Below are 27,358 nucleotides of genomic sequence, written 5' to 3' on the forward strand. Positions count from 1 at the left end.
TCACATAAGAGGTGATGTTCTCAGTCCTTGTACCCTTGAGCTTCAGGAGATCAGGCAGCAGCAGCCTTTTCTTTCCCAATCTGCCACTCAGCACGTTCCCCAGCAGTTCCTGTCCATTCTCTGACATTTTACTTCTACAGGGGCCGTATGCATCCCAGGTTCAGCAGAGTGGGTGCTCAGCTGTGTATCACCACTGAGCCCCACTGACAAAAAATCTCATGGATAGTGCAAGTCTTCATGGTTTGCAACGTGGAGACTTTTATGAGCATTAAAACGTGTTTGCTTTCAGGGGCCTCTGTTAAAAACAGCCCAGCAGAGTCTACTCTTCCTCTCCCAAGCTTGTATAATTTTGAGCTTTTAAAGATCTTTGTGAGAAACGCTCTACCCTGGAAAAAGGACAGGTTTTCAGGTTCTTGGTGGTTAAAAACTGTTTAAGCAAAATGATGATTGAAATCAGAGTTCTGCTTGAATAACTGAGTGAAATACAGTAGAAACTTAGGGCTTGATTCTGAAGAGCAGCTCTGTATTAAAGAATCCTACAGTGGCACATTTTTTAGTAATAATTGGACAGGACCTTTGCTGAACCTAGTATCTATAAATATATATATACACACATACATATGCCTGGTTAAGTAACATGAATTGGGTGCTGTTTTATTGTACAGCCAAGAATATAATAGAACAAGGATTACCAAAGAAGTTATTCATAAAGGAAAAAAAAAAAAAGAAATGCACATGTTCTAAGCAGTACATGATTTAGGCCTCAAACATTGACTTCATCATTATTAAGTGTTGCATTGGCTGATGTTAAATGTGCTGTTCTGCCTATTTGTACGTGAGTTGAACATAGTTTTGTTTCAGAAAACTTTTTTCTTGATGATGGTTGGTGATGGAAAACTATTCAATATTGGATCTAGTCCTCTTTGATAAAACGTGTACATACAGAAGACATATTTTATGAGAAAAATCTTATTTTCAATATTTAACTGTTATTTTATTAGAAGATGGTTGTGTAAATATTTTAGGCGTTTTAGTGTAAAAAGCAGATTGTAATTTTAGGTGGCAGAGGAAGTAACATAATAAAAAAATATACTCATTTGATAGAGCTTGTGATCTATGCTGGTTTCAGGTTCCCGTTGTTAGCATTTGATTAGCACACAGCTTAATTTCGGGTTAATCTCACTCTACACTGCCTACTTGATTTTGTGTATTTAAGGATGGTTTAGCGGCATAAATTAGTACTTGTTTATTTCCCCACCCCCTTTAAAGCTTTGGTGCCGATCAGCAGCTTGGTTGTATTATTTGTATGTGTGCAAAGAAAGGGGGTTATTTGCCATTTCCAGTCATTTTTGTATTTCGGTAAAACACATCGGATGGGTTTTGCTCTAACGGGCTTGTATCCCTTTTTAAAGTATTTTTAAGAGCGGGGAGAAGATTGAAAACTAAGGTTCGTGTAATTGGTGTGGGTTTTTTTTCCAAGGATTCCCAGAGAACAGGACGGGGAGCGCTGTGAGGTGAGCGGCGGCCCGGCTGAGGGGGAGCGGCTGCTCCGTGAGGGGACGTGAGGCGGCGCTCGGCCGGGAGCGGAGCTGCGAGGGGACTGAGGCGGGGAGCGGAGCTGGGGGCTCGGCTCGTACGGCTCCTCCGGGCTCCCGGCCCGGCCCCGCAGCCCCAGCGCTGCCCGCGGCCGCAGCCGCCCCGGCGGGGCAGGAGGAGCGGGCGGCGCCGCTCTTCCCCTTCCGGGCGAGGCAGGGCGGGCGGGGGCGGAGCCAAGATGGCGGCGGGCGCGCTCCGGCTGTGGCGGCGGCTCTGGCAGGTGCGCTGTGCGGCGGGACAGGGGACGCCGCAGCCCCTTCCTCCTCCTCGTCGTCATTTTTCTCTTCATTCCTGAGCGGAGTGGGAGAAGGGGATGTGGCAAATGCTGTCCTTCGGGCTTTGGGAGGGTTGGGGCTGTACAGCGTGGGACTGTGTCTGTGCACGCCGTCATCGCCCGGCGGGTCCTCAGAACTCTTCCCTGCACTTCTGTGGTTTTCCCGCAGTTAGTCCGGGTGGAAGGGAGAGTGAAGAATAGGTGACTTTGCTAGGGGGGTTTCTAGTCTTAAAAGTTTTAAAGCTTGGAAGTTGCAACGTAAAATAACAGGGAAGCATTTTGCACTGACGGTTTTTACTAGTTTGGACTTAAAAGCAGTGATTGCTTTCTCTCAAATCGAGAAAATTGGATTTTCTGAAGCTCTGTACTCTTTTCTGTGTACGCAGTGTGTTAAGGCTATTTTGCACTAAGAGACAGATAATTATGTTTTGTGCAAAGTCTTGGTTCTGTTATGTTGCAGAGTCTTTGAGTGTCATTTCCACCTTCTATGATGGCAATTAGCAAGAGCACATCATTAATCAGACAGTGAAGCTGTTTATGAATTCCTGTCCACTGAATGCCATATCTACCCTGAGGTATTCAGTGTTTCATTTTGTCACCTTTAATTTAATGTTACTAAAACTTTCGACTTGATGCACATTTGCTTAATTACTAACAAAGGAAGGTGGCATATGGTAGGAATAATAGGCACAGTCATAGAATATTGGAAAGGCTGCAGACCTTAGTGTGTGGGATAAGACTCTACTGCTTCATCAGGTTTTGATTTATTCATTTTTATTGCATGAAGACTGAAATTTTTGTATCTAAAACCACATGGCTCAATACACTGTGTGTGCGTATATCTTTGCATTCAAATAAATCCTTATTACCAGGTCAAGCAGTTATAAGTAAAAGAATACATAGCACAGACTGCATTATGTGCTCTTGTCCCTCTATTTTATTAGATGTTGTTAGACAATTACTAGCTGTATTTCACTACTTTTAGGTATTAAGGCTCAGGTAGTTCCCAACATAAACTTTGAAACTTTCTGAATGACTATCAACTACAGTGACAAATACTCAGTGCTCCTAAAATTGCCTATTTTGTTGTGCACTTAAAGAACATAACAGTAGTGCCTCTGAAGATCTGGATTTTAAAAGATTGCTTAAGGGGAGGCATTTGTACCATAGTCAGCTTTGTAAACAGAAATCTCCTCTGCCTCTTCCTGCAGTCATCTTCTTTACTGGAAGCAGCATTTGGAGGAGAAACTTCAACTGAGGTAGAATTACTTGAGAAAATAGCTTTGCTCACTGCTGATGTATAATGATGCATACTGGAAAAGGTTAGGGACCTAGTAGCATCATAGAGTCAGTTATGCACATCCATGATCAGCTACATTAAGATTACCTGCAAAAGTATAAAGTCTGGCTGTTTTCTGATGATTTGATTAGACAGTCAACTATATAACTCTTGGGTGGGGTATCTGTTGTCTCTTTTGAATCTATGACTCCAGCACATGTTAAAAAAGAGCATCAAGGGGCAAGGTAAGTAACTAATTTGGCTTCAGCGTTCTGCTGCAACCCTGAGGTTCTGCTAAGTGAAAGTTCCTTTTCTCCCCCTCCTCAAGTAGTCTATAACTTTGCCAAATTAAGAATTAGTGGAAGGAAGCCAGAAGCCACATAATGTTCAGAAGGGAGCAATTATTCTAGTATGAAAGATAGTAATGTTACATGATTAACAACTGTATTCCTTTTCTAACACAGAAAATCATGTTATCTTCTAAACATGGTTCATTTACTTGTACGAAATATTTCTACTAAAATGTTCTCTTCAAAAGAACAAGTGTTCAAAATCACAAGGAACTTTTTTTTCTGAAAAACAGTAAATTTCCAGTTAAATTCACAGGCTGAATTTTGGATTTATAGGATACTGTTTTCAATTGCTTTTTAAAGTCCTGCTTTGACAGAACTTATACATATTGTACCATTAAAGTAAAACCAAAGAGAAAATATCATTGTATACAGAAATAGTGTCTGATGCTGCAAAAATACATTTTTATTAATATGCTTTGTGATTGCTGTTCAGGTGCCTCAGTAGTAAGTGCATACTATTACTGTGCCCTTAATGTGCTTCTTTATTTAGGTGCTGTTGTATACTGAAATATATTCCCATGCTCCCATTTTCCTGTGTTTTCCAATGGAGCAAACTTCCTAGTGTGTCAAATCAGTGCCTAGGAATGTGCTGTGCTTTGGTGTGCAAAAAAGTAATCTATAATAAACCTATATTAAGTGGCTGCTTTTTGATTTGGGGAAAAACCCCACAACATAACCTGTCTGTTTTATACAGGGATCAGCTTTTCCTGTCAGTTATGCAAGCAGAATTATGCAAAAGCAGCATTTTCTTCCGTAAGTGTAACAGCCCCTCCTTCTTCACTGCTCCTCCACAGTCCCTGAAAAAATAAAATCTGACTTTAACAACTTACTTTATGCTTTCCCCATGACTGTACTTCTAGGAGTTGCAACTTGATGGGAGCACGACTGGCTGGATCCCATAGTGAAACACAGGAGCCTAAGACTAATCCTTTGGTGAGTATTCTGTAACAGAATTTTGTATATTCTCTTAGTAGTAAAGAGGACATCCAGGAAAATTGAGCTCTTTTCTTGCAGCTTTTTGAAGGTCTGTCTTAGTGATGTCAAATTTGTCACAGAGAAAGAAATAATTTAGATTATTGGTATTTGACATCTTCTGGGTTTTTGTTTTTTTTTCCCAATAAGATTTCTGTAGCTCACAGTTGCCTTTCAGCAACTTTCTCCCTTTTCCATAAAGTTGTAACTCTATGAAATACCAACTTTTTGGCCATACTCAGTTCAATGCCTGCGGCAACTTAGCATCCTTTTAACAAGGGCTTCAGAAACATCTGACAGGCAGTATTAGATCTGCAGTGCTGATCCAGCCTTCCTGCTGTGGCTGGTACATGCTGGATTTAGTGTGCTAAACTGCCTAGGAGTGAACCTCTGGGAAAGTCAGCACTTCTGCACTCATTAAGGCTCTTCCAGTTGATCAGCAAGCGCAGGCCATCAGATATTCAAGCTCTTACTGAAAGTCATAAACTGGCACTTGTACAAACATGAAGGATAATACACCTGGGGAAGACTAGTGTGTTTAGAGTAGTCTTAGAGCTCAGTAAAGTGAGAATTCTGGTTGCTGTCTATAATGATCTATTTAATTTCCATACCCAAGCAAACTCTTGGGTATTTGCACACTGCTTTATAAAATACAAATATTGCTTCAGACTTGCTTCAACAATGAGTTTGTTCATGCAGTTGTAGTGTTGTCCTCCTTATATCTATCTGGGATTCGTTTTTTGGATGAAGAAATTTTACCTAAATGTTCACAAGTTAGATATCTCTTCACACTTTGCCTTCCCTGGTAGAGTGAGACCTGTCAGTCAAAGTAATACAGTCAGATTCTGTTAGATAAACTAAAATAAGCAGCTCAACAGGTCGTGGAGTGTTTTTGCTCTTTTACAAATGGGGCATGCAGGCTAAGGAAATACGCAGTGCATGCATTAATTAAGGAGAACATGGTGTGGTAACTCCTGTCTTTTCTTCCAAAATGCAGGTATCTATTTCAGATGAGCCAGAAACACTGTACAAGAGGTTGTCCATTTTGGTTAAGGGCCACGATAAAGCTGTGTTGGACAGCTATGAATATTTCGCAGTGCTTGCAGCTAAAGAACTTGGCATCTCTGTTGAAAAAGTGTAAGTAACTGATCTGTAGAGTGATATGGAGTGAGATGCTTCTTCTGTCATCTACTGTAATTCAGGTCCTCTGCTTAGAAGTATTTTTGTTATTTTTAAGAAATGGCTGTAATATGACATTTTTTTCAGATTATAGACCTAACACTTCTTTGATGGCAGGACAGTGATGAGAAAGCAGCAGCAGTTCTGCACTCAGCACTGCCAGAGTGGAAGTGCTTTTTATCTACATGAAGGGTACTGACAGTACTTTCAGTACAGCTGTCAGTGCTGTAGCTTCCCTGACCCAGTGCTGGTTAATGCCTGAGATATCAGCATAACCTTTCAGATAAACTTGTATTATCATCCTTTATATAACATGCAAATTTCTTTTTCTTCTTTGCTCAGAGATAAACCTCCAAAGACGATAGAACGATTTACACTTCTCAAGTCTGTACACATTTACAAGAAGCACAGAGTTCAGTATGAAATGAGGACACATTACATGTGTTTAGAGGTAAGAAAGAAGGAAACAAAATTGTTCTAGGTGCACTACTCAAAGATACTACTACATGCTAATACATAAATGAAAATTTTTTGGGGAGGAGAATGCAGGAGAATACTGGAAAACAGCTTACCTAGTTACATAAAATGCAACACGAGGTATTCTGAATGCACAGCCCACATAATTTTTGGACCAAAGAGTTTATATTGACCATCATCTTAAGAGCTGAAAGAATTACTAAAGAAAGTAATGTAGAATTGAGGGCTACCTTTATGTGTGTTATACTCTTGGTCTCCAAAAATCATTGGGATGAGAGTTTTCTCAGGAAGGGAAGAACATGCAGCTAAATCATTGGCATTGCCAGTCACTGAGGGTTCTGTTCTCTGTGAATTGGTTTGATGTTTTTGAGCAGACATACTTTTCTCCTACGCAGCATCATGTGGCAAACTAAAACTGCATGTAGGAAACAGAAGAAAGGAAGCATAGACAAACCACCAGCTCTGTGGCTGAAGACACAGACATCTGTATGGTTTAGAATGCAACTGTGGTTGACTTTCTTAGAAGAAAGGTTTACTGCCAGCATTTTGTGGCTCCTGGGTGTCTTACTGTATATTTGCACAGTGCTTAGCAAAATGGGACTTTAAGTCCCCTGACATGAGTTGGCTGGCCACAGGCCATAAAATGCTATTTTTGCCTTCCAGGAAAAACTAAAAGATCAGTAATTCAGTGGAACCAGGAGAAACTAAAAAATCGGTATTTCAGTGGAACTCTGGAGTTGCAGGATTTAGAATAGGTTTGAACTTTGGGAGTATAGAAAAGCTGGTGATTCTTGCATAATCTGTAATTCATTTTGTCTGATAACTGCAGTTTTACGATCCACCACTTCCATCATAATCAATGCATGTGCTCCCAGGCAGCAGGTGTAGTTCTGCAGAGTGAAGTAACTACTTTACACTTGCATGAGGGTTGAGCACAATGAACTGCTTCTGTTCAGAATATTGTGGAAGCTGGCTTTCTGTAAGATGTTTGGTCCCATACCAAGGGCTAAAGAAGCTAGGGCAATTTTTTGTTTTATTCTGTTTGAAGTATTATTAATAGTAGTTAATTTAAAAAAATTCTTTTTGTTTTAGTTAAAATACTTAACAAGCAGTACCGCTGCAGTTTACTTGGAGTACGTGCAACGAAACTTACCTGAAGGGGTTGCCATGGAAGTGAAAAAGGTCAGTTTCCACCCCACATTATTGTTAAGCAAATACCAGTAACTACTGAAGTCTTTAGAAAGTCAACCGAGAAAATGGGTATAGTTTCATAGCAAAGTTTGCCGAGGTATTACATGGTAAAGAGGCTGTATTGCTTGCAATTGCCACTAGATGGCATTTTAAATCTGGGTCATCTCTTAAACCAGAATAAATAAAGTAGTTAGATGTTAGCTAGCTGCTACAGTAAATGGTTGTTTTTCTTTCCTTTTAGACTAAGATAGAGAAAATACCAGAACACATTCAGAAACCTGTTTGGGATACACTACCTCAAGTAGAAGAAACTGAAGTCAAGTCATGAACACACCAGGTACTTGGCTCCATTAGTACTGAAATTCATTGCTCCTATCAACCTCATTTACTGAGACAGTCCATTGTTAAATAAAGGTTCTTGTATAAAGAAATTATATAAACTCTTGTTTCATCAAGTTATTCTTACTCATAACTCCAGTACATGTAGACTGAACTGCTATAAAGTGAAGAAATTTGACTGCATTCTGTGATCAGTGACTATGGTCATTTATAATATGTTTGTAGAAAGGTAAAGTTTATTTGTACTTACATATGTAAAAGTATGTGCATATGTACATAAATATAAATAGACTATCTCCCTTTGATACTAGATGGCTTCTGAATGCTGAAATACTTGCGAATCCACTTTGTGTAATGTTTAATATTATGGATTTCAGATTGTTATCAATTTATCAGTTTTGGATAAACTATTTCCCATCTTCTTTTCTTCTACTTATACCACATTTCTCCAGTTTTGCTTCCTGCCACATTTCTTAGTGGGTGCCAACGTCAGTACTCCAACAATTGCTTCAGGTTTTGTCTAAAGTAAGCTTCCTTCCTACTGACCAACTCCTGTGATTTTCAATCAGAAAATTTGTAGTTGCAATAAAAACCCCATGCTTCATACCATTTATTGATATCAGAGTTTGAGCATGCTCTGTTGTGTTCTTAGGAGTTAGACATCCAAAGTTTAAATGATCCCTGTCTGAAGTGCCCACTTTTGCATCCATTTAGGAAAATTGTCAGGATCAGCAATTTCATTCCCTTAAACAAAGGCAGTGTATGCCACATGGGATGTTCTGTGCATCACAGCAGAGCTGTGTGCTTCACAGGAATGTGCATCACATTCCTACCTTGCTAGAATTCCAGTTTGAGTATGAAAGGACTGATGTGCAGAAAGAGGAGACATGAACTCCTTTCTTACCCTTCTCTTTGCTACAAGCCAGCATCTTTCTTTTCATTATATCCACAGTAGTGCATACAGTATAAATAAATAAGCATTCAACTTCATAAGCTACGTACAGCAGTCCATTGTGTAATTTACTCTGCCTGAGTAACTTAGGCCAAAATTATTTGAAGTTTTAGCTTTCAATTTGTGAGCTTGGATAGAAAGTTTGTGATCAACACATTTGTTCCAATTAGAAGCATATACTAAAATCTTGCAAGGGAAAGGGCAAAAAGCAGAGGTGGAAAAGCAGGTATGAAGAAAGGCATGAAAGGGAGTTGCTGTGAGACAAAAGAGTGAAGGCAATAAGCCAGCAAGGAGGAATCTGTTCTGTTCAGATTAGTAGAGTTCTCTAAATTAAAGGAAGTGACTTTTATAAACCATCTGTCTCTGGAATGCCACGGAGATAAAAGTGCTGGAGAAACACAGGTAGCAGCAGCAGACTTCTGCTGACAGGGTTTAGTTGCGGTTGCTGACAGAATGGGGTCAGCAGAACAGATTTCAAATAATGCAAGCTTTTCTCCTTCCTTTTCTTCCCAATATTATTGCTGGAATCAGAGATGCTGGTGCATATGAAATCTGTAAAAAGAACATTGCTGGTGATATGTTAGCAACTAGGAGCTCCAGGTGATTTTACAAGTTCATTAAAAAAATTTGATTTAACATTTTAAAGTCGAGAAATCTAATTTAAGGAAGAGATTATCATGTAACAGTGGTTACATGTTTGCTGGTCTATGGGATATCAGCATCAGTGCTGCTCTACTGCCCATGCCTCATCACAGAGAAGCTGAGGTGTTCATTTGCTGGGTAACACATCTTCTAAGATACACATCAATGGCACCACAACGTTTTCCTAAACACCAAATACTGCCCAAATAGGATCCTTCTCACACGAGAAATGGGGAGGAGGGAGAAAGGAGTTGAGCAGAAAGAGGGAAACAATCCCAGGAATGTTATTGGTTTCAATGGTTAAATTGAAGTCAGGATGGAGAAAAGAAAAGGGGGTGAGAGTACAAGCTACAGGACTAAATCTTCTAGGCTGCTAGAAAAGCTTTCCCATTCTGGTGAAAAGAAGTGTGAATAAATGGCCACAGAAGCAAGTGCTGGCATTCAGAACGTCACAAAATAATGAAATTAATGCATTTTTAATTCATAAGGCAGTATTAAAAAGCAGAATGAAACTCCACAAAGTAGTGTAGAATGTCATCATAGCCAGAATTTTGGAAAGAGTGTACAAACAACACTGGAGTCCGAGCTACAGGCTTACTGTCACCAAGGCTGTCTAATTTTCCCTTTTTAACACCCAAGAATGCAATCCCCAGAGAGTTCCTGAGCTCTCCTGATTCAGCTCTGAGCAGACTCCTGCTCTTCCTCCTGTCTCCCAATGCCAAATTGTAAGTCAACAAGAAACAATTTTGCAACATAAAAAGGTACTGCCTTTTTCACACTCCGGACAGAAGTGGGATTGATTTGCAATATTTTTCCTCTTGCAGAGCATGACTGCGAACTTCACCAAAAAACCCTGGTAGTTGGAAGTCATTTATTTCAGTGTTGTTGCATAACATGTTAGCTTTGACACAACCTGCCAAGGGAATTTCTGTTGCTGCTGCTGTCTGTGCTGTGGGCTACTGGGTTAAGCAGGTCGGTAGGATGGTTTGGATTAAGACAATTCCCCCAAGACCGAGGGGTTTATTGAAGGGACAGACTGTGGGATTAACAGCACGCAGGAGTAACTCTTGGAGGCTTCTGTTTAAGTGCAGTTAATGTGCTTGCTTGCTTCAGTCAAATCCACGGGTGCCCACAGGTCAAGATAGTCAAGAAGTTACAAATGCTAAACTCTTTTCCCCTAAAATATTCCATGCCTCCATCCTGTTTGGAATTACGTTGCTCTCGCTTAGTTCTTGTATGCCCAGAGACAAACCTATTGTGTGCGCACATTTCAACACCTTTTATAGCTCCTCATTACTAAAGATTAGAGGAGTTTCAGCTAGGTCATAGAGAAACACAGGGATATAAAGAATATAAAGAAATCTTTATGGATACAATTTATGGTTGTTTCAGAAAATCTGTTTGTCTCTATTAGCAGTAAGGCACGCTTAAGCAGCGCTCAATAAAATTCGGCAGTGACATGTTAGGAGAGCCAGAATTTAGTGGGGTTTAATTTGGAGCTTTGATGGCACCTTTTGGAATAAGGCAGTCTGAACATTAAGGACTTGTGTTGGGTCTCTTCCTTTAGCCTGATTGTAGAGGCTTTCCCAGAAAATGCGTAGCGTTTAGCAAAGCACTGCAGGCCATGGGTCAGGTGGAGAAGGCTCTGTAGCTCCAGTAGCGTCCGTAGAGCGTCCAGGGATCAGCGCCAGGCTGCGGCTCTGCGGTGCCCGCCCCGCTCCGACCTCAGCGCGGCTCCGGCAGCGGAAACACGTCACGGCCCGCCCGAGCAGCTCCGGGACGGTGCTGGATTTACAGTCTGGGACAAGCGTTCCCTGCCGGCGCTTTGTGTTCCCGGCGCGGTTCGCAGGCACAAACACGCCCTCGCTCCCGGCACGGCACGCTGCCCGTGAGCCCCTGAGCTCAGCCCGCTCCGCCGCCCGCGGCCCCGCCTTCCCCGGGTGCGGCGCCGGGCTGCGGGCCCGCCCCGCCGTGCGACACGTGGAGCGGAGCGGGCCGGCATGGGCAAGCGGCGAGGCGGGCGGGAGCTGCTGCGCAGCCTGAGCAAGAAGCAGAAGAAGCACCTGCGGGAGTTCGGCGAGGAGCATCCATTCTATGACAAGTGAGTGCCGGGCTGGGCCGGGCCGTGACCGCGGTTCGGAGCGGGGCCGCAGGCCCAGGAGCCGCGCTCTGCCCCTCCCACGGTGCCCCCGGGCTCCCGAGGGAACGAGGGGAGCTGCAGCTGCACTGCCTGTGAGCCGGGAATCTCGGAAGCTGAGCGGAAAGCGGGAAATGTCGGCTCGGATTTTCTTAGAACAAATGTAAACTTGTGGTGCAGCGCGGAGGCTGCCGCGAACAGTGGGGAAGCGGAAGGATGGGCTCCTGTTGTGGTACCAGGCCGGTCTCTTGGCTTGTCAGGATTCCAGCTTTCCCGCTGTTTACTCACTGCTCCTTTCTGATCTCGGAAAGGGTGTGAAAACAGAGCAGCGGAGATTTGTGTGTCAGGAGCCATTCCTTCCTGGGCGGGGTGCCCGCCCGCCTGTCTGTCAAAATGACCACCTTCGTTTTGTACCCACGTGTAAACTTCTGGGGAAAGAGCTGCCTAGTCCAGATGCCGTGTGATCCGTGGTGCTGCTGTAAAGCCTTTAGGAGCGGGCACACGGCGTTAAGGTCTGTTGTCCGTGTGTCCCCTCCTGGCCTGGATTGGGATGCAAGGCCTGCTGGAGGGAGTGTCCTGTGTGTCACCCTGTACAGTGATGCTCAATCCTACACAAGACTGCATCTTGCCCAGCTTGGACAGTGGTTTCTTTGAAGAATTGCAGTCCCGAGACTGTTTAATTAATGCTGGTTTTCCTTTAGTTTGTATCTTTTTCCCACTTCCCACAGACGAGTATGTGGTGCTGGATGTAGTCTCTGTCTGGTTAACTTTTTTACAAACTACCCTTGTAGCTAGATTATTTTAATTCCTTTTGAGACCTCATCTTCTGATTAATACTGGATTTTACTACAAAATTTTTATTGTAATGCCTGAGGACCTAGGCTTCATGTACAGAGGGTCACATCAGCTGAGAGGGTGGCCCTTAAGGGTAAATGCCCAGTCTGTTTTCTTTGGGACACGTGTGATGGCTTGATTTTAAGCTTTCTTTCAACTTCTTTAAATTTGCATAACTGATCAATTCACTCTTCCCCTCATTTCTTTCATCCTGTGTGTAACGTCATTGGCAGAGTAACATATTTTAGTGCTTTCTTTTCAGGGTTTCTGGAAGACCAGAAGCAACTCAAATATGTGAACTGGTAATGTATTTTTACTCCTTCCTTCCTTTTTGTGTAGCTCAGTGAAGGAAAAAACTTAGCATTTCATGTTTCCAGCTTATTCATGCTGATTAAGTTGTTTCACTTAGAAAACAGTATTTAAGAGAAAAAAAATGAATGTGATTTTTGTGTGGCTCTGAATTGTTCTCTGTAATGTCTAACTCAAAACTGTAATACCATGAGAGGGCAGAAGCAGCAGGAAATAACAGCAGTTCTCAACTTTGTTGTGTATTAGTTAGTCACAGTGAAAATTAGATCATGCTTTAAGTTGTTTTAGTAATGTTGATAAACTAAGTGTTGCATGAGTTAGGAGACTTTGTTCCCTGTTGAACAAAGACGTGTTAATATTCCTTTTCAGATTGCCAGTGCTTTACTTTTCTTTCAGTCAGGATTTGGTAACCTCCTTTCTCATCATATTAATGAAAGACTTCAAAGTTTTAACTTGGAAAAATAACTACTCTGTTTCATTTGTTTCCTTTAGCAATTTTGTGCATTAATATAGTATTCACTGATTTTTTTTTTCTTTTTGGGCTGAAAGAAACTTAGAAAGGAGTAAATGGTGTTGTGTTGTTACTCATGGTTTTACTCTAGTTTTGGCTATAATCTGGACATTAGTTTGTGCAAGCCCAGGACAGAACTGGCTCAAGTCTGTCTTGCTGCAAGTATAGAGCTGTACAGCTGAAGCAAACCTGACCAGCTCCCTGGGGAGCCATTGTCACACTAACAGCTATTTCACTTACCTTCTTGAAAGCCAGAAACATTTCCAGCACACTCTGTTCCTTTTATGGGTGCCTTTCCAAAATTTTCAATCTGTGTGGTTTTCTTAAGAATCTGGTGCTTGTTCAGTAAATGCCGTGTTTGTGGAGATCAAATTCCTCATTCAGCTGAGACTGAAAGCACTGGCTTTTGTGATGCTCCAAATCAAATTGGTGCAGAAAGAGGCACTTCAGTCTGTCTCCCAAGATGTTTTCAAAATCTGAATGGAGATGCCCAGCATAATTATTAGCATAAAATGGTGGGATTTGAAAAATTCCATTGCATCTATAAGAGGGGAAACATAATAGTGCAAGTAGAGGTAAGGATATTTGCCTGCTGCTTTATAGGCTGTTACTATTGTTGCTGTTTACTCTTGTAAACACTTTGTTTACACTTTACAGTCTGAGGATTCTGATAAATCGAGTGCAGAAAGCGATTCAGAGACTGAAGTGGAGCAGGTCTCTGGATATCATAAGCTCCTGGCTACCCTGAAGACCTCCCCTGAGTCTGAGAGTGAGGAGGATGAAAGTGAATCAGAAGAAGCTGAGGAAAGTGAGGCAGAAATGGACAGTGAAGGGTCCCAGGAGATTGGAGAAGCAGAGGGAGGTGAAGAAGATAAGAAGGATGTTGCAGAGGAGGAAGAAGGTAGTTTGTCTTTTCCCATGCTTCCTTGGGGAATGTTGTTTGACTAACGTGTGTTTTTAGCCAGGATCCTGGTGTAGACTGGCTTGTTGGCTGGGTGCTCTTCTGCCTTGGAGACTCTGTTGTTCCATTGGCTCTGTGTGGGTGGAAGCAGCAGCTGCTAAAGGATTTAGCTGGGGAAAGGGTAGCTGTGTTCATTTTCTGCCAGACAGCCTGCTGCTGCTTCCTCAGATGTTGTTTGTGCTGCAGCACAGAGGAAATCCACATGGAGCAGCAGACCAGGGGTTCTCACCCGCTCATGGGAGATGCAAGCTGTTCTCTGAGCAGCATCTGGCTTGCCTGTGCCACGCCAGAGAGGAGGGAAAGGTTTGCCTCACAGCACAGGAAAGAATATGGAAATTGGAAGGAAACCTCTGCCTTTATGGTGAGGTATTCTCATTCATGAAGTCTGCAAAGAAATGCTGGGAGAGAGGAGTCAACCTTTAATCATTTCCAGTTATTTGACGTCTCTGGAAACTAAAAGTTAAATTCCCCAAGCAGGTTGCTGCATTAATTTTGTCTGGGGGACCACATTTTGTGTTATGTAACATTTAGCATGCTATCCAAAAGTCATCTTTATGGTAGAATACAAAGCCTGCTTTTATCTTTTTTGATAGAGTTTTGGGAGAAAAAAATCAGTAACTCAAAGGGAACAACATCTACAGACAGTAACTTTTCCAGGAGAAAATAACCTGTTTCTTTCTGACAATTGACAGCCACAGACAAAGCAGAGCAGATGCTCAGCCAGGAGCAGGCTGATGGCACAGATACCTCTTGTGACCCACGTCATGGAGTAATTGAAGAGTTTACTGATGTGAAACACGAATCTGAATTTAGCCTGGAAACCAATTTCATGGAAGAGGAGAGTGGAGATTGCAATGCAGATAGGAAAGACAGCAGTTCTTCACAAGCTCTTCCAGAAGGTAAAAGACTGTGTGTGTGTTTAGGGATCTGCCTTTAGAGGAGTATCTGTAAAATTGTTTAAATTGTCAGTACCCTAGCAATGGGCTGTAAAGTTCTAAGTTCTTCCACTGCATTATTCATGCTGCCCACATGTCAGCTGGTTACATAATGGACCCTTAACACTACTGCAGATGTGTAGTTGAGCCATTTGTTCTCTGTAGCACCTGGGGACTGGGATTCATGTGGGGTTTTTGCTGTGAGTGGTAAAGCTTGAAGTATCAAGAACCAGAGAAAGTGTGTGGAGTGTATTATCTTGTTCTGCTGCTTTACTAGTAGTTTTAAAAGCCACTGTAATACAGAGAGCTCTGCAAGCCTTGACTATGGAAGATATTCTTGGCACAAACAGCACAGGAGATAATCACAAAGCTGACCTGTGAGGGCATCCTTCACATCTCAGTGGAGTTAGAGGTCAGATTCTGAGAAGCTTGGAGCAGCCACACTAATTTAGACAAATGCTCAGCACTCTCAGAATTTTGAAGGTTATACAGAGGAGTCTGACTGTACCAGGATCAGGAGAGAATGAAGCATTAGCAGAGCACATGTAGCGTCTTTTAAGGGTGTATCCCAGAATCTCAGTGCACTGATGGATGCATCTGAAGCTCCAGTGTTGGAGTTGTCCCACCATATGTAACAAAATAACTGTGTTGCACTGGTGTGCGATCCTGACATGGCACACACTGGCACTTGCACAGCTTCTGCTCATATTTAATGCTCTGTGCCTTTAATATCAGATGGCATAGTTTGAGAGAGAGAAATATGTTTGTAGCATCCCTAGTGATGCTGGCTTGTCATCTTGGAGCAGCAGCTGACATTAGATCTGCGAGGCAGCCTGGGTGATACATGAAATGTGTGGAAGCATCAAAGGGCCATGTGATAGAAAAAACAGCTCGTTCTTGTTACCATGAGAATATGACTTAGGCTGCTGGCATTGCATTTTAATGAGAACAGTAGCTCTCCAACTGCATGCTAAGTATCCTAACAGCTTTGTTCCACCTATAAATGATGCACTACTTCTCAGTGGGTTCTTGTAGCTTGGAAGTGTCTTTATAATCTATTGCAGAAAATTAATCACCTAAGATAGCAGAAAGGGAATAAATTTCTACTCTGGTCCTGGGGTCACTAAAATTCCTGGAAATGCATCCCATTGCTCCCTCTACTTTATTGGGAAAATGCTGGAATCAGTAAAACTCAACTGAGGAGAGACCCTGCAGCACAATTAAATGATATCCAGTTCATTTGCATTTCTGGAAAGATTTTCTCAGGTTTTCTTCAGTGTCATGATCAGTAAATGCTTTGACTTTTGCCTGGGTAACTTGTGTGAGGGCTGGATATTTGTTGGCAAGCACCAGTGTTCACTAATTAGTTTTCTTTATGCAGCGAATGCTGCTGTGCTACAAGCAGGATACAGGGCTTGGCTTTCAAAATTAACTTTGCATGTGACTTTGTACGTGCCAGTGTCTTTGAGTATAACATGATTTAACAATTTTTTGTCTCTTCTTTCCCTTCCAAAAAGAAATGCTGATTAGATAAATTAGACTTTTTCTCACTTCAGGCAATTTTCACCCCCCTTCTCCAAAACTCGCCTAATGTTTTTCTGCTTTAATACAAACTGTGTTCATATCACTGGCCAAAGCCCTGGGCAGAACTGTTTATAAATTTGGAAGGTTAGCAAGTTCACTTGGGACTTTACTATTGACAGCCTACATGCAAGCAATGGACGTGTCAGAGCTTAAGGCAAAAACTTGCCACTGTTTTCCACTACATATTGTTTTCCTGTCTAACATTTGATTAGTACTTGAAAATTCTAGTACTTCCATAAGTGCTTCTTTTTCTTTTTCAAAAGCAATCTGTCAAATCTGTTCTCTCTGTTCTTTGCAGAGAGAATTTGACATCCTTTCTCTCATCTCCAAGTGCTTTGAAATAACTAGTTTTAATTGTGGTGTTAGCCAGCATAGAAACTATTCATCTCATTTGCAAATCCATTCTGCAACTTGATTCTACTATTAGCTTCAGTAGTTCTCAGGCTATTTTTTTGTTGTTACTGTAAATAGATCCATTTAAACAGCACATGGACAAAGAACTTGAAGAAAAGGAAATAGAGAAAATGTCGACGCTTCCAAAAACTTCAAGTCAAAGCCAGGTAATAATGTTCTGTAGCCATCCAGCATTCCTAAAGATGCCTGGATTAAAGTAATCCTTTTTTTTATACAGGTGAAGTAGATCACTATAATTATTAGCTACTGGCACTAGAATTATCAAGATTTTGTCACTGTGTTGTTGTTGAACCGTTTTCTTCACTTATAGCTGGGCAAGGGTTGAAATGTGAAGTCTGCTACTCTGGAGGTGTAGGTGACACATCTGAGACACATAGCTTTAGAGTCTGAGCTGTGGTCCCAAAACCTTGCCAAGGGGTAGAAACAGGGCTTGTTTCTGAGTGGTGACAGCACAATGCCAGGGATGTGCTCTGCTGCTGTACTTCTGAGGTGACCGTGTACTTTTAAAATTTGTGATGCACTTTCGCATTCTTGCTTCAGGATGGCTCTGTCCCTGTACACATTTACAAGCCAGTGAAGGAGAATTTATTACTTATATTATTTAATTCTGGCAATAATATATGAATTACAGTACCAGAAAAACACCCCATTGCTTGACAGAGAATACTGGTTTTCAAAAAACTCATTTTTAGACAAACCTTTGCTTCATAACTTTTCCACATCTGATTTTATTTTGGAGAGTTGCCTCCCATTCTGGTCAGCCATATGCTGGGTGACATTCATTGGAAGATATCCAATGGTTAGTTAGTCAGAGAGAAAGCTGTGATTTAAAAAAAAAAAATTAAATTTAATTTACTTTTTTTGGCACATGGTGTCCAAAATTACCAGTGCCACCTGAAGCAATGCATGATATATCTTTGCTTAAAGTGGTTTAGCTGCTTTAGGGGGACAGCTGGGGACAACTTGCATGGCAGAAGGCTTAAAGTTTAGAGTTTTTCCCTACTACACTGATAGCTGTTCAAAATCAGACAGACACCCAACAAGAATACATTTAACAACTGAATCACAGCTTCTGGGATTGGCCCCTAATGGGTTTTTTCCTCTTTGATCAAATTACAGTGGGGCCAGTTGATAAACACAGTTGGACTCCAGGATTCTCATCTTGTCCCTGGTTTGAGCCACTGATTTGCTGGGTGGGTTAGGCAGAGAATTCCTCAATTCCCTCTGGCATGGGAACAGTTACAGACACATCATTGCAAAATCCTTCCAAATCTACCAGGCTCAAATTTATTGTTCAGGCTCTAATGGGATTGCATATTGAAAAAAAGGTTTCCACTTGTATTATGAAAAGACAATTTCCTTAATTTTGTGAACTTGATTAAAGTTAATAAAAAGTTAATCACCAGCTGTGGTGATATGCTTTTTAGTGTGCAAGGTTTGGTACATATAACTCCTCAGTGTTGTTGGCTTATTTTTTTATTTTTTCAGTGGCCAGGGCTGGGTCAAGTAATTTTCTCTTCCACTTTGGAGAAACAAAAATCTTTGAAAGCAGACAAAGAGGTTGATGTGAAACAGCTTCATCTCCACAAGCCTTTGGAATCCACTTGGCCAAAAGTGAATAAACAATTTCTGTCTGCCGTGGACAAAGCGATCGATTCCTTTTTTACCCCGTTACAAAGAGAGCTCTTCTGTGTCATGAATTCATACCGGGACCTGTTCTACCCAGAAAGAACTGCTCTGACCAACGGGGAGGAGGTCCGGCACGCTTACTGCCTGCACGCCTTGAACCATGTCCTCAAGGCCAATGGCCAGGTGCTCAGCAACAATGCCAGGCGGAGGGATCGGCAGCCAGGGACCGACCCTGATGACCACAGGGATCAGGGGCTCACCAGGCCTAAGGTGAGAGAGCTCTGATCCCCACCCTGGCTGCCTGCTCAGGCTGTACAAACATCCTGGTAGTATATCCACAAGTATTGCTGTTGCTGCACTCCCACGTGATGTGTTCCTGGGCATATGCTTTTCTACATCCCTTTATCATGCCTGGAAGTTGTCCTCCATGGCCAGGGAAAATGCTGTGTGGAAAGCAGTGAGCTCAGGGTTGTTAGCCTGCCTGCTTCTGTGCCAAGCCATGGGTTTGATTTCTCTCTTTTTTGTCCCCCTGTCACCCCAGACTGACAGGTTTTCCTGCTTCTATATTTAAATCTCCCAGGCAGACAGGTGCCTCCACATCAATCTTCAGTATCAGTGCAGGTAGTGTAGGCTCACTCAATGTCACTCAATGTGGGATGTGCCAGAAATTCTTTTGTCCTTAGGCACTTGTAAGGACTTTCTGCATGGAAGGATCTTTCTGTACCTGGGAGTTCCTCAGGGAGTCCCAGCCCCACTGTCAAGGCCACCTATCTAATTGGGGGAGTGGGCCCCAAACCAATTCTCCCTGGATTCACAGCATCCTGTAGTTGATAACCAGGTGGATTCAGCTATGGCAGCCTGTCACCAGTGTGCCAGCTGCCTGTTGAACAGTTCCAGAGTTGGCTTTCAGTGTTTGCTGCATGCCTGGTAAATCTTTGGTTTCTGTGTTGATTCCTCCATTAGGCATTTATGTTTTGGAGTTCTGTGCAGAGACTACTGTCACCTATCCAGGAATTGTTGGTTGCCTGGGGGTTAGGGAGGACAGGAGAATGTGCTTAGTTTTCAGTTCCCCTGCACTGGTACCCTGGGGAAGCAGGCTGAGCTGTTGGCCACAACCAGTTCAAGAGCACTGCATCCCAGTGCATCTTCCCTCCCTGCTGCTTGTCAGAATGGTTTTGTTTTGGTTGTTGGGATGCTCCACAGAGGCAGATCCAAGCCAAAAGTTTAATTAACATACCCTTAATGGCAGATATTTGTATTTTATGGGTTAATCTCTTGCAACTGTTGGTCTGCACAGGTACTGATGATAGTGCCCTTCAGGGAATGTGCTCTGAGGATTGTGCATATTCTCATCAGTCTCCTCGAAGTGAATGACAAGAAAAAAATAGATGTGAGTAATAAAAAGCGCTTCAAAGGAGAGTTTGGCTCTGACCCAGAAGAGAAGCCCCCCAACCTGAAAAGGCCTGAAGATTATGAAGCTGTCTTTGCTGGCAACATTGATGACCACTTCAGAATTGGTAATAATCTACTGAACAGATGATTTTTAGCTTATACAGAACTGCTGAGTAACAAATTTTTCCAAATGTCTAAGAGCTATCAGGGCTGGAAGTTCTGGTGATACTCTAGGCTGTGTGGTATTCCTGCTGGTTTTGCCTTGGCAACCTGAATTTTTCTGAAAATCTTTCTTGCCTTGTCAGAACTTAAAAAAGGAAGAGAAAACAGAGAAGTAATTATTTTCACATCAAGTTCAGAATCATTTAAAATGCAATGACAGCTTTATTCTAGCAGGACTGCCCACACTTCATTTTGAAGATAGCCTTGATTATGCAGCAAAATCTTTTCATGTTATTAAAAAAAAAAAAAAAATCTTTTGGGTTTAATTAGCCTGTTCACAGTGTCTTGTGTAATGGTTGGAACAAAACTGAAGCTCAATACTGAGCAGCTGAAGAGTTTTCTCCTGTGCTTCCCATGGTTTTCATGGAAGCAAATGGGTAGCCAGCAAGTAGGAGTGTTGGACAAGCAGAAAAGAGAGACTGTTTCATATAATATTGTAAACTTATGCTGATTAGTAACTCCTTAAACAAAGAACTAGCTGGTGGCTTGGTTCCTGGAGCTGATGAGAAGGCAGTTTTTCTAACTTAACTTGACAGATGAGAGGCTTTTGAAATACTGCACCTTGCAAGATAAATTGGCACCCCAAGAAATGTAATGATACAGTGGAAGATATGAGCAGGTCGCACTTAGTCTTTCTTCCTTCCCCAGTGAATACCTCTCAGGCTGAAAACATCTTACTTTCAGTAGCATAATAATTTTCCTTTTAGTCCTCTCCCATGCCACACTGTGCTTGTTCCACTTACTAAGTGTTAAGAAATGATTGAAGAAACTTTCAGTACTGTTAACTTGCAGAAGCAAATTATAGAAGCAGAATAATTTCTCTTTCTTACATGTGCTGCACACCCTGTTACTTCTGCACAAAGATCTAATTTAAAGCACATTTGTTATGCCTTGCTGAAACCACCACTCTTTCACATTTTTAAACAGAAAAAAGACTTGATGTTTCTGAACTGTATATATGCTGTGACAAGTAATATCTTCTTCCTGGAAATTCAACCAATTGAACCTTCCATTTTTTTCTTTCTTTTTATATTTTTATCCTTGGGTTGAGATAGACAGCAGGAGGGGTCCCTACTGCTGTCTCTGAAATTTTTGGAAGGGCCTTCAGCTGTACACATGCTATCTGCCTTCACATGGATAGGGAGAGAAGTTGGAGAGACTTTGTTAGGGAGACTGAAGGGGGTGGTTTGAATGTGGTCTGGACTAGCTGCATTTTGAAGACCAGAAAAGTGTGGGTTCTAGAAATACTGCCATGTAGCTATGACACAGACTCCTTTGATTCCTTCCCTTCTGTGTCTATAACATGAGAGGTGATGCATAAGCTGGTTCAGAATGTACCCTGCAACATGTGTGAGAGACAGTGTAGGTGCAAGACTTTAGTCACTGTAACATGAAAAACCTTGTCCTTTGTGGGTTTTTAGTAAATCTTTCAGCCCTTTGCATAAAGGCAGTTGATAGTCTAGAGATCCACCCCAAATCTTTCATGACTGATTAAAGTAACCGTTACTATAATACCCAAAGGCAGAGACCAAAGTTCAGGATTCAGGGAGAAAGGAGTAGTTAATAATTTCTACTTTTTTTTTGTCTTAAGTTGTTCAGTTTCCTCGTTCCACTGTTCAGCAGAAAATCGGAAACAGTATGTTTCAGTTAAAAATTTTCATTCAGATTATGAAAAATCTTTAAAAAAATAATACAGAAATGCTTTGCCAAACTATATGAAATTTTTCAAATGCTTGTCAAATGGAGGTAGGGTGGGTAAGCACTTTTTGGGAAGAGTTTCAGACAAATTAGTTGTGTCCAGCTGTATTAATCAGTATGGAAAGAAGAAATGGGGGAAATTACTGTTCCAGAGCCTCCTGGAAGAATGTGGTTGATAATTGATGTTAACTGAAAAGTTGTTGTTGTTGTTGGACAGGAGTTGCGATCCTGCAGAAGAGCATGAGACTCTATGCACCCTTCTACTCCTCAGACATCATCATTGCCTCTCCCCTGGGCATCAGGACTGTCATTGGTGCAGAGGGGGAGAAGAAGAGAGACTTCGATTTTCTGTCATCAATAGAAATCCTCATAATTGATCAAGCAGACATTTACCTGATGCAGAACTGGGAACATGTTCTGGTGAGTTTTCCATATATATGTTCATTTTTGTGCTCTGCTGTGTCTTGCTGGTCTGATGTTACTCAATTTTGGCAGTGAGCAGTATTGCTGTTTTTTACTGACTTGACTAGACATGGATGTTCATTTCTTTTCCTCACTCCACCCTGATATTTTCCTTATAATAAGAATATTCTTTCTATAGATTTTTGGTAGTATTCAGGACATGTTCTCTCTGAAACTTAGCATGGTACTTTAGTAGTGTATTTCATCAAAGGTGTTCTTTGCACACTTGTAACTGTCTTGCAGCATTGAGAATGATGATTCCTTTAATCACATCTGGGAGAAGTTGTGCCAGCTGTCTGACTGCCCAGTGTCTCAGTCAGATTGCAGCCATGTGAGGAATCCGTGCAGCCTAATTCAGGTTTCCTCAGAAAGCAAGAGGAACTGGTGCATGTCTCCAATAACTACAGAGATACTAAGCATTAGTCATGTCCATATTGTTTGGAACAATCGTTCCAAAGAGAGTGAAGAGTTTCCTGTTTCTTGGATTGTGGCAGGTCTGCAGCAGTACCCCTGCTTTTTTACTTTAAGTTAGTAGAAATTTTCAGGATTGAAATGGTAGGGTTTTCTTTTCCACGTATAAACACCTCTGAGGTACTTGGACTGGAAATTTTGACTACATGACATCCCTATGCATTTTGGATGAGTCCAGAAGGTCTTCTTTCCTCAGGAGTCTCAGAACGGACACGTGAGCCTACACAATATCCAAGGAACGAGTCTTGGAGCCTGCTTTCTGTTTTTCCCTTCAGGTGCAACTGCCTGCCAAGTGGTAGCAGGGATGCCAGTCCTAGGCATTGTTCCCTGAGGGCAAAATGCGGTGAATTTCTTCAAACTCTCCCCAAATGTGATGAGAGCTGAGCTGTGCTTGGGCTTCTTTTAGCTCAGAAACCTTAGGCCCATTGACTTTAATACAAACAAATCCATTAGACGTGACCCAGGAGAAGATTAGGAGGTTACTGTTCCTGGTGACTAAAGAGATGGTAGCTTTCAGTTCTGTGGCAGGAAATCAAGTAAATTGCTCTTGCTGTGGTCAATAAATTCCAAACAGTAGTGCCATGGGAGATGCTGCTTGTTTATATTCTGTGCTGCCTTGCTGGTCCCTGTCCTCTTTCCCACTGCAGTCAAGGCTTTTGCAGGCAGTCAGGGATGTCAGCAGTGATGTGTCTCCATCTGTCTGAGCAGCACCTGATGAAGCACATTAACCTGCTGCCTCTGGATTCCCACGGGGTGGACTTCTCCCGGGTGCGGATGCTGAATCTCAACAACTGGTCCAAGTACTACCGGCAGACACTGCTGTTCAGTGCCCTGCAGGACCCCCAGATTAACTCTGTCTTCAACAAGCACTGCTTCAATTACACTGGGCAGGTGAGTTCACAGAGCAGCTGGAATGCTGCTGTGGAAGGGAGGGGGAGAGGAAGGGAAAACCCAACATGCAGAAAAATTCTGTAACTCAGTTGTTGAAAGACTGTGTGTGCCTGTAATTTCACTCACCCAAATGTTTCAGTGTGAATCTCCATGACATTACATACTGTGCCAGAGGCATGAGGAACTGCTTCTCGTGCAGTGATGCTTATTTGATACTTTTCTTTCATAGTAGCTGCTGTTTCATGTCAGAAATCGGATTTGGGTTTTTTGATTTGACAGACTCAAGTTACTTTGTTTTACTTTTTTTGTTGTTAAATAGAGAGTTCATCTGGTTCCTTTTATTTTTTTAATCTCCTACTGTGTAAGATGCATGAACTGTTAGTATTTTGAAAGGAAGAGGAAAAGTGAAAACGTCTCAAATATCCGGGATTCAGGGCATAAGCAGTCGTGTGTTTAACAGACCTGGTTTGTCTATCATGACTGTAGTTTTGTATTGGAGCTTTCTTAAAAACACCCTTGTGCACTGTTTTTCTTAAAAACAGCCTTGTGCTGGCAGATGTGAGCTGCAGAAGGCTGGCTGCAGTGTGCTGCCTTTGGAATGCTGCTTCCCTGACCACCCTACTTCCTTCTCACAGGTGGCCGTCCGCAACATGCCACTCACCGGCTCCATCAGCCACGTTGTGGTCCAGCTTCCTCATGTTTTTCGGAGATTGGAAGCTGACAGTGTAACCTCTGTGATAGATGCCAGGTACTGTGTGTCTCAGACTGTTTTGCTGTGCCCTAATGACTGCAATTTCAGATTTAGTGGAGCGTACTGCAGAGCACACTGGGTTCACCACACAAGTACATCTTCATTAGCCCTCAGGTGCAGGCTGGGCTCTGCACAGGTGGAGGGGAATACTGACCTTCTCCTTGCCAAAGGCACTGCAGAACACACTCTGGGGAAGGAATACCAATCTCTACCACAGTTGTGTAGTGCTGGTAAAGCCTTTTATCTTCTACACATATGGAACTCCCATGAAGTTAAAAGAAGGAAAAATGTAGTGAAACTCTTTATCAGTCTTTTTGATGATATTCCTGTCTGAGCTCATAGCAGTATTAGAAAGGTGAAGTTTAACTCTGGTTAAAAGGTATGTGTTTTTTACTTGAGGTTTCAGTTTTTCATTGACAAAGTTCTGCCCGAGTACCGCGATGCCATCATGTCCCACACGCTCGTTTTCGTCCCGTCCTACTTCGACTACGTGCGCCTTCGAAACTACTTCAAGAAGGAGGACCTGAATTTCACTCACATCTGTGAATACTCCAAAAAGGCTGCTGTCTGCAGGGCAAGGCGCTTCTTCCTCAAGGGAGAGAAGCAGTTCTTATTGTTCACTGAGCGCTTCCACTTCTACAAAAGGTGAATTGTGGACCAGGTTTTCCCTCTGAGCTGAGTGTGTGTGTGTGTGCTGTTCTGAAGGTAGAGTCTGACCTTAGTCATAGATGGGCTGTGCTGCTTTTTGAATCTATTGGATCCCTCTGAGGACTTCTTTGACTGAAGTAAGGGTTGTTAAGTTTACTTTCAAATTTTTCCCAGTTTCCAGCAGTCTCTTCAAAGACTTCAGTATTTTGTATTTTAGTATTTTGTTATGAGCAAAGCTTTATTCAGGAAGGTAAGTGCTACCAAGTTCCAGTGATGTCAGGTCAGAATGATACAGCCTGCAAATGGGATTCATTTGGCCTTTTATTTGTGTTCATCTGTTCCACAGTAATTTTATAAAATTTTGGAAGGAGTATATAATTGGCTCAGTAATGAAATACAGCAAGCTGAGGCTACTTGGAAAATTTGCTACATCCTGAGCAGAGCTGTTTACAAGTTCCTAATGGAACAGGATTTTTTTCTATCAGAAGATGTTTTGGCCAATATGTAAAGTTTCATGAGGCTTGGTCTGATCAGGCTTCACTGTATTAAAATCCAAGCTGAAGAGGCTGATTACTTTGTTAATTGGTGGTGGTTGTTACTTTTAAGGAAGTCATTGTGACTGGCAGTGTGAGATTTTCCCCCTAAATTCCACTTCTCTGTTTAGTCTTCAGTCTGTGACACAGGGTTTGTAAAGTTGAGCTACAGCTGATGTGCATTGAAGTTGATGGAAATAGAAAGACTTGATAGAGGATTGATGTTTTAACATGCATATTTTGTAAAATTTGCCTGAAATTTTTATTTTTGTTTTTTTTTTTTCTGCTACAGGTATACAATAAAAGGCATTAGGAACCTCATTTTCTATGAGTTACCAACATACTCCCACTTCTACAGTGAGATTTGTAACATGCTGAAGGCCACAGACAATGGGGTGGATGCTACTTGGACTTGTACTGTGCTCTACTCCAAGTATGATGCTCAGAAATTGGCTGCAGTGGTTGGCATAGACCGCACAGCTCAAATGCTACAGTCCAAGAAAAATGTGCACCTCTTTGTTACAGGAGAAAATGATTAAGTGATTCTACAGACTGGATGGTTGGATGGACCTGCATTTTACTCCTAATGCAGATTTTTATATTGCTTTTTAAAAAAGTGTTAAACTTTTTATCATTAAATATTACATTGAAATTGTTTGTATAGTCCTAAATTTTGTATTTCAGTACTCTGCCCAACAAGAAACAGAGGATGTCATTCAAAAAAGCTGGGCTTAGGAGGTGTCTTCTGTGGAACAAAATCAATCCAGAACTGTTTTTCTTGTATATTAAAAAACTCATGGGTCAGTAAAGATTCATGCAGTGATAAATAGCTTTTGATTGGACTGTTTCATTTCATTTTCAGGTGTACAAACTCACCTTTTCTCAAAGGGAAGTTTTTCTTCTTGTCAAGGATAAGAAAAATGCCCAAGTATTTAATGAGTCACTGTTGTGTAAGCCTACACAAGGGAGGTGCAGGCAAGGCCTCTGTAGCACAAGTGTGGTGGTGAATGAGAGTTGGACTTGCTTCAAGTTGACATTTGTGAGAATCATTAAATATGCTTGAGTAGGAGCTATGGGTTTGTGTTTTTCCTGGAATGATGTAAATATCTCTGCCTCCTGTTTCCAACAGACCCTCTGGGGTCAGTTTTACCAGGGATAAGTACAAAACCATGGGATGCAGTTGCAGATGCCCATGGAATGGTATTTGGCACCACAGGTGGAGGTGAGGTGGTTGGTTTGTCTGATTTTTCTCCTGATGGTCACATATGGACAACATGGAAGCATCATGGTGCTGCCTTCTTCCTTTTCTTCCAGGAAGCTAAGTCTCATTTAAAAGGAGCTAAAAGTAGAAGGATTAGTTTTTGTAGGCATGTGCTAAGGACTGCAGGAACACTGTTCTCCAGAGGGGCAGGTGAGCCCTATGTCAGCCCAGATGCAAGAAGGAAACATCCTGTAATAAGCTTTGAGGGAGTTCTTGTCTGGGAGGCTTAAGTAAATACACCAAAGTGAAATACACTCCTTGAGTAAATGAGGCACGTACTTCCTGCCAATTGTTGTCATATTCCTGATTCCTGTGTTCCTCAAAGGCTGTGAACTCGAGTAGGTATCATTTAGTAGACATGAAAATCCATGCAGTTTCTTGTTTTGCATTTTGAGTAATGTCTGTTAATTTTACATACCTCTGCTGTAGCACACAAGTATTAAGAGCCAGCCCCAGCAAAC

The 27,358-nt window shown here is 42.0% G+C and overlaps 2 protein-coding genes across 2 annotated transcripts; both read left to right on the plus strand.

The window, feature by feature from the left end:
* The first annotated feature begins 1,747 nt into the window (after window positions 1-1,747).
* Window positions 1,748-7,761, plus strand: MRPS10 (mitochondrial ribosomal protein S10). The gene is made up of 7 exons (XM_056487329.1): window positions 1,748-1,816; window positions 4,197-4,255; window positions 4,363-4,435; window positions 5,472-5,611; window positions 5,996-6,104; window positions 7,223-7,312; window positions 7,563-7,761. Exons 1-7 carry the CDS (start codon window positions 1,775-1,777, stop codon window positions 7,647-7,649), a joined length of 600 nt encoding a protein of 199 aa, XP_056343304.1. The 5' UTR covers window positions 1,748-1,774; the 3' UTR covers window positions 7,650-7,761.
* A 3,246-nt stretch (window positions 7,762-11,007) lies between these two features.
* Window positions 11,008-26,705, plus strand: UTP25 (UTP25 small subunit processome component). The gene is made up of 12 exons (XM_056488167.1): window positions 11,008-11,355; window positions 12,488-12,527; window positions 13,703-13,946; window positions 14,699-14,905; window positions 16,997-17,085; window positions 18,428-18,838; window positions 19,866-20,085; window positions 22,098-22,300; window positions 23,522-23,704; window positions 24,340-24,452; window positions 24,855-25,100; window positions 25,929-26,705. The coding sequence occupies exons 1-12, from the start codon at window positions 11,255-11,257 to the stop codon at window positions 26,173-26,175; spliced, it is 2,304 nt and encodes a 767-aa protein (XP_056344142.1). The 5' UTR covers window positions 11,008-11,254; the 3' UTR covers window positions 26,176-26,705.
* Window positions 26,706-27,358: the final 653 nt, after the last annotated feature.

This window comes from Oenanthe melanoleuca, chromosome 3 (assembly GCF_029582105.1).
Source record: "Oenanthe melanoleuca isolate GR-GAL-2019-014 chromosome 3, OMel1.0, whole genome shotgun sequence".
Lineage (NCBI taxonomy): Eukaryota > Metazoa > Chordata > Aves > Passeriformes > Muscicapidae > Oenanthe > Oenanthe melanoleuca.

Bases quoted from the DNA above. Each gene is read 5' to 3' on its own strand.
- MRPS10 (XM_056487329.1), top strand. From the start codon at position 1,775: ATGGCGGCGGGCGCGCTCCGGCTGTGGCGGCGGCTCTGGCAG. The intron at 1,817-4,196 runs GTGCGCTGTGCG...TGTTTTATACAG, and splicing joins TGTGGCGGCGGCTCTGGCAG to GGATCAGCTTTTCCTGTCAG. The intron at 7,313-7,562 runs GTCAGTTTCCAC...CTTTCCTTTTAG, and splicing joins TTGCCATGGAAGTGAAAAAG to ACTAAGATAGAGAAAATACC.
- UTP25 (XM_056488167.1), top strand. From the start codon at position 11,255: ATGGGCAAGCGGCGAGGCGGGCGGGAGCTGCTGCGCAGCCTGAGCAAG. The intron at 22,301-23,521 runs GTGAGTTTTCCA...CTGTCTGAGCAG, and splicing joins AGAACTGGGAACATGTTCTG to CACCTGATGAAGCACATTAA. The intron at 23,705-24,339 runs GTGAGTTCACAG...TCCTTCTCACAG, and splicing joins GCTTCAATTACACTGGGCAG to GTGGCCGTCCGCAACATGCC.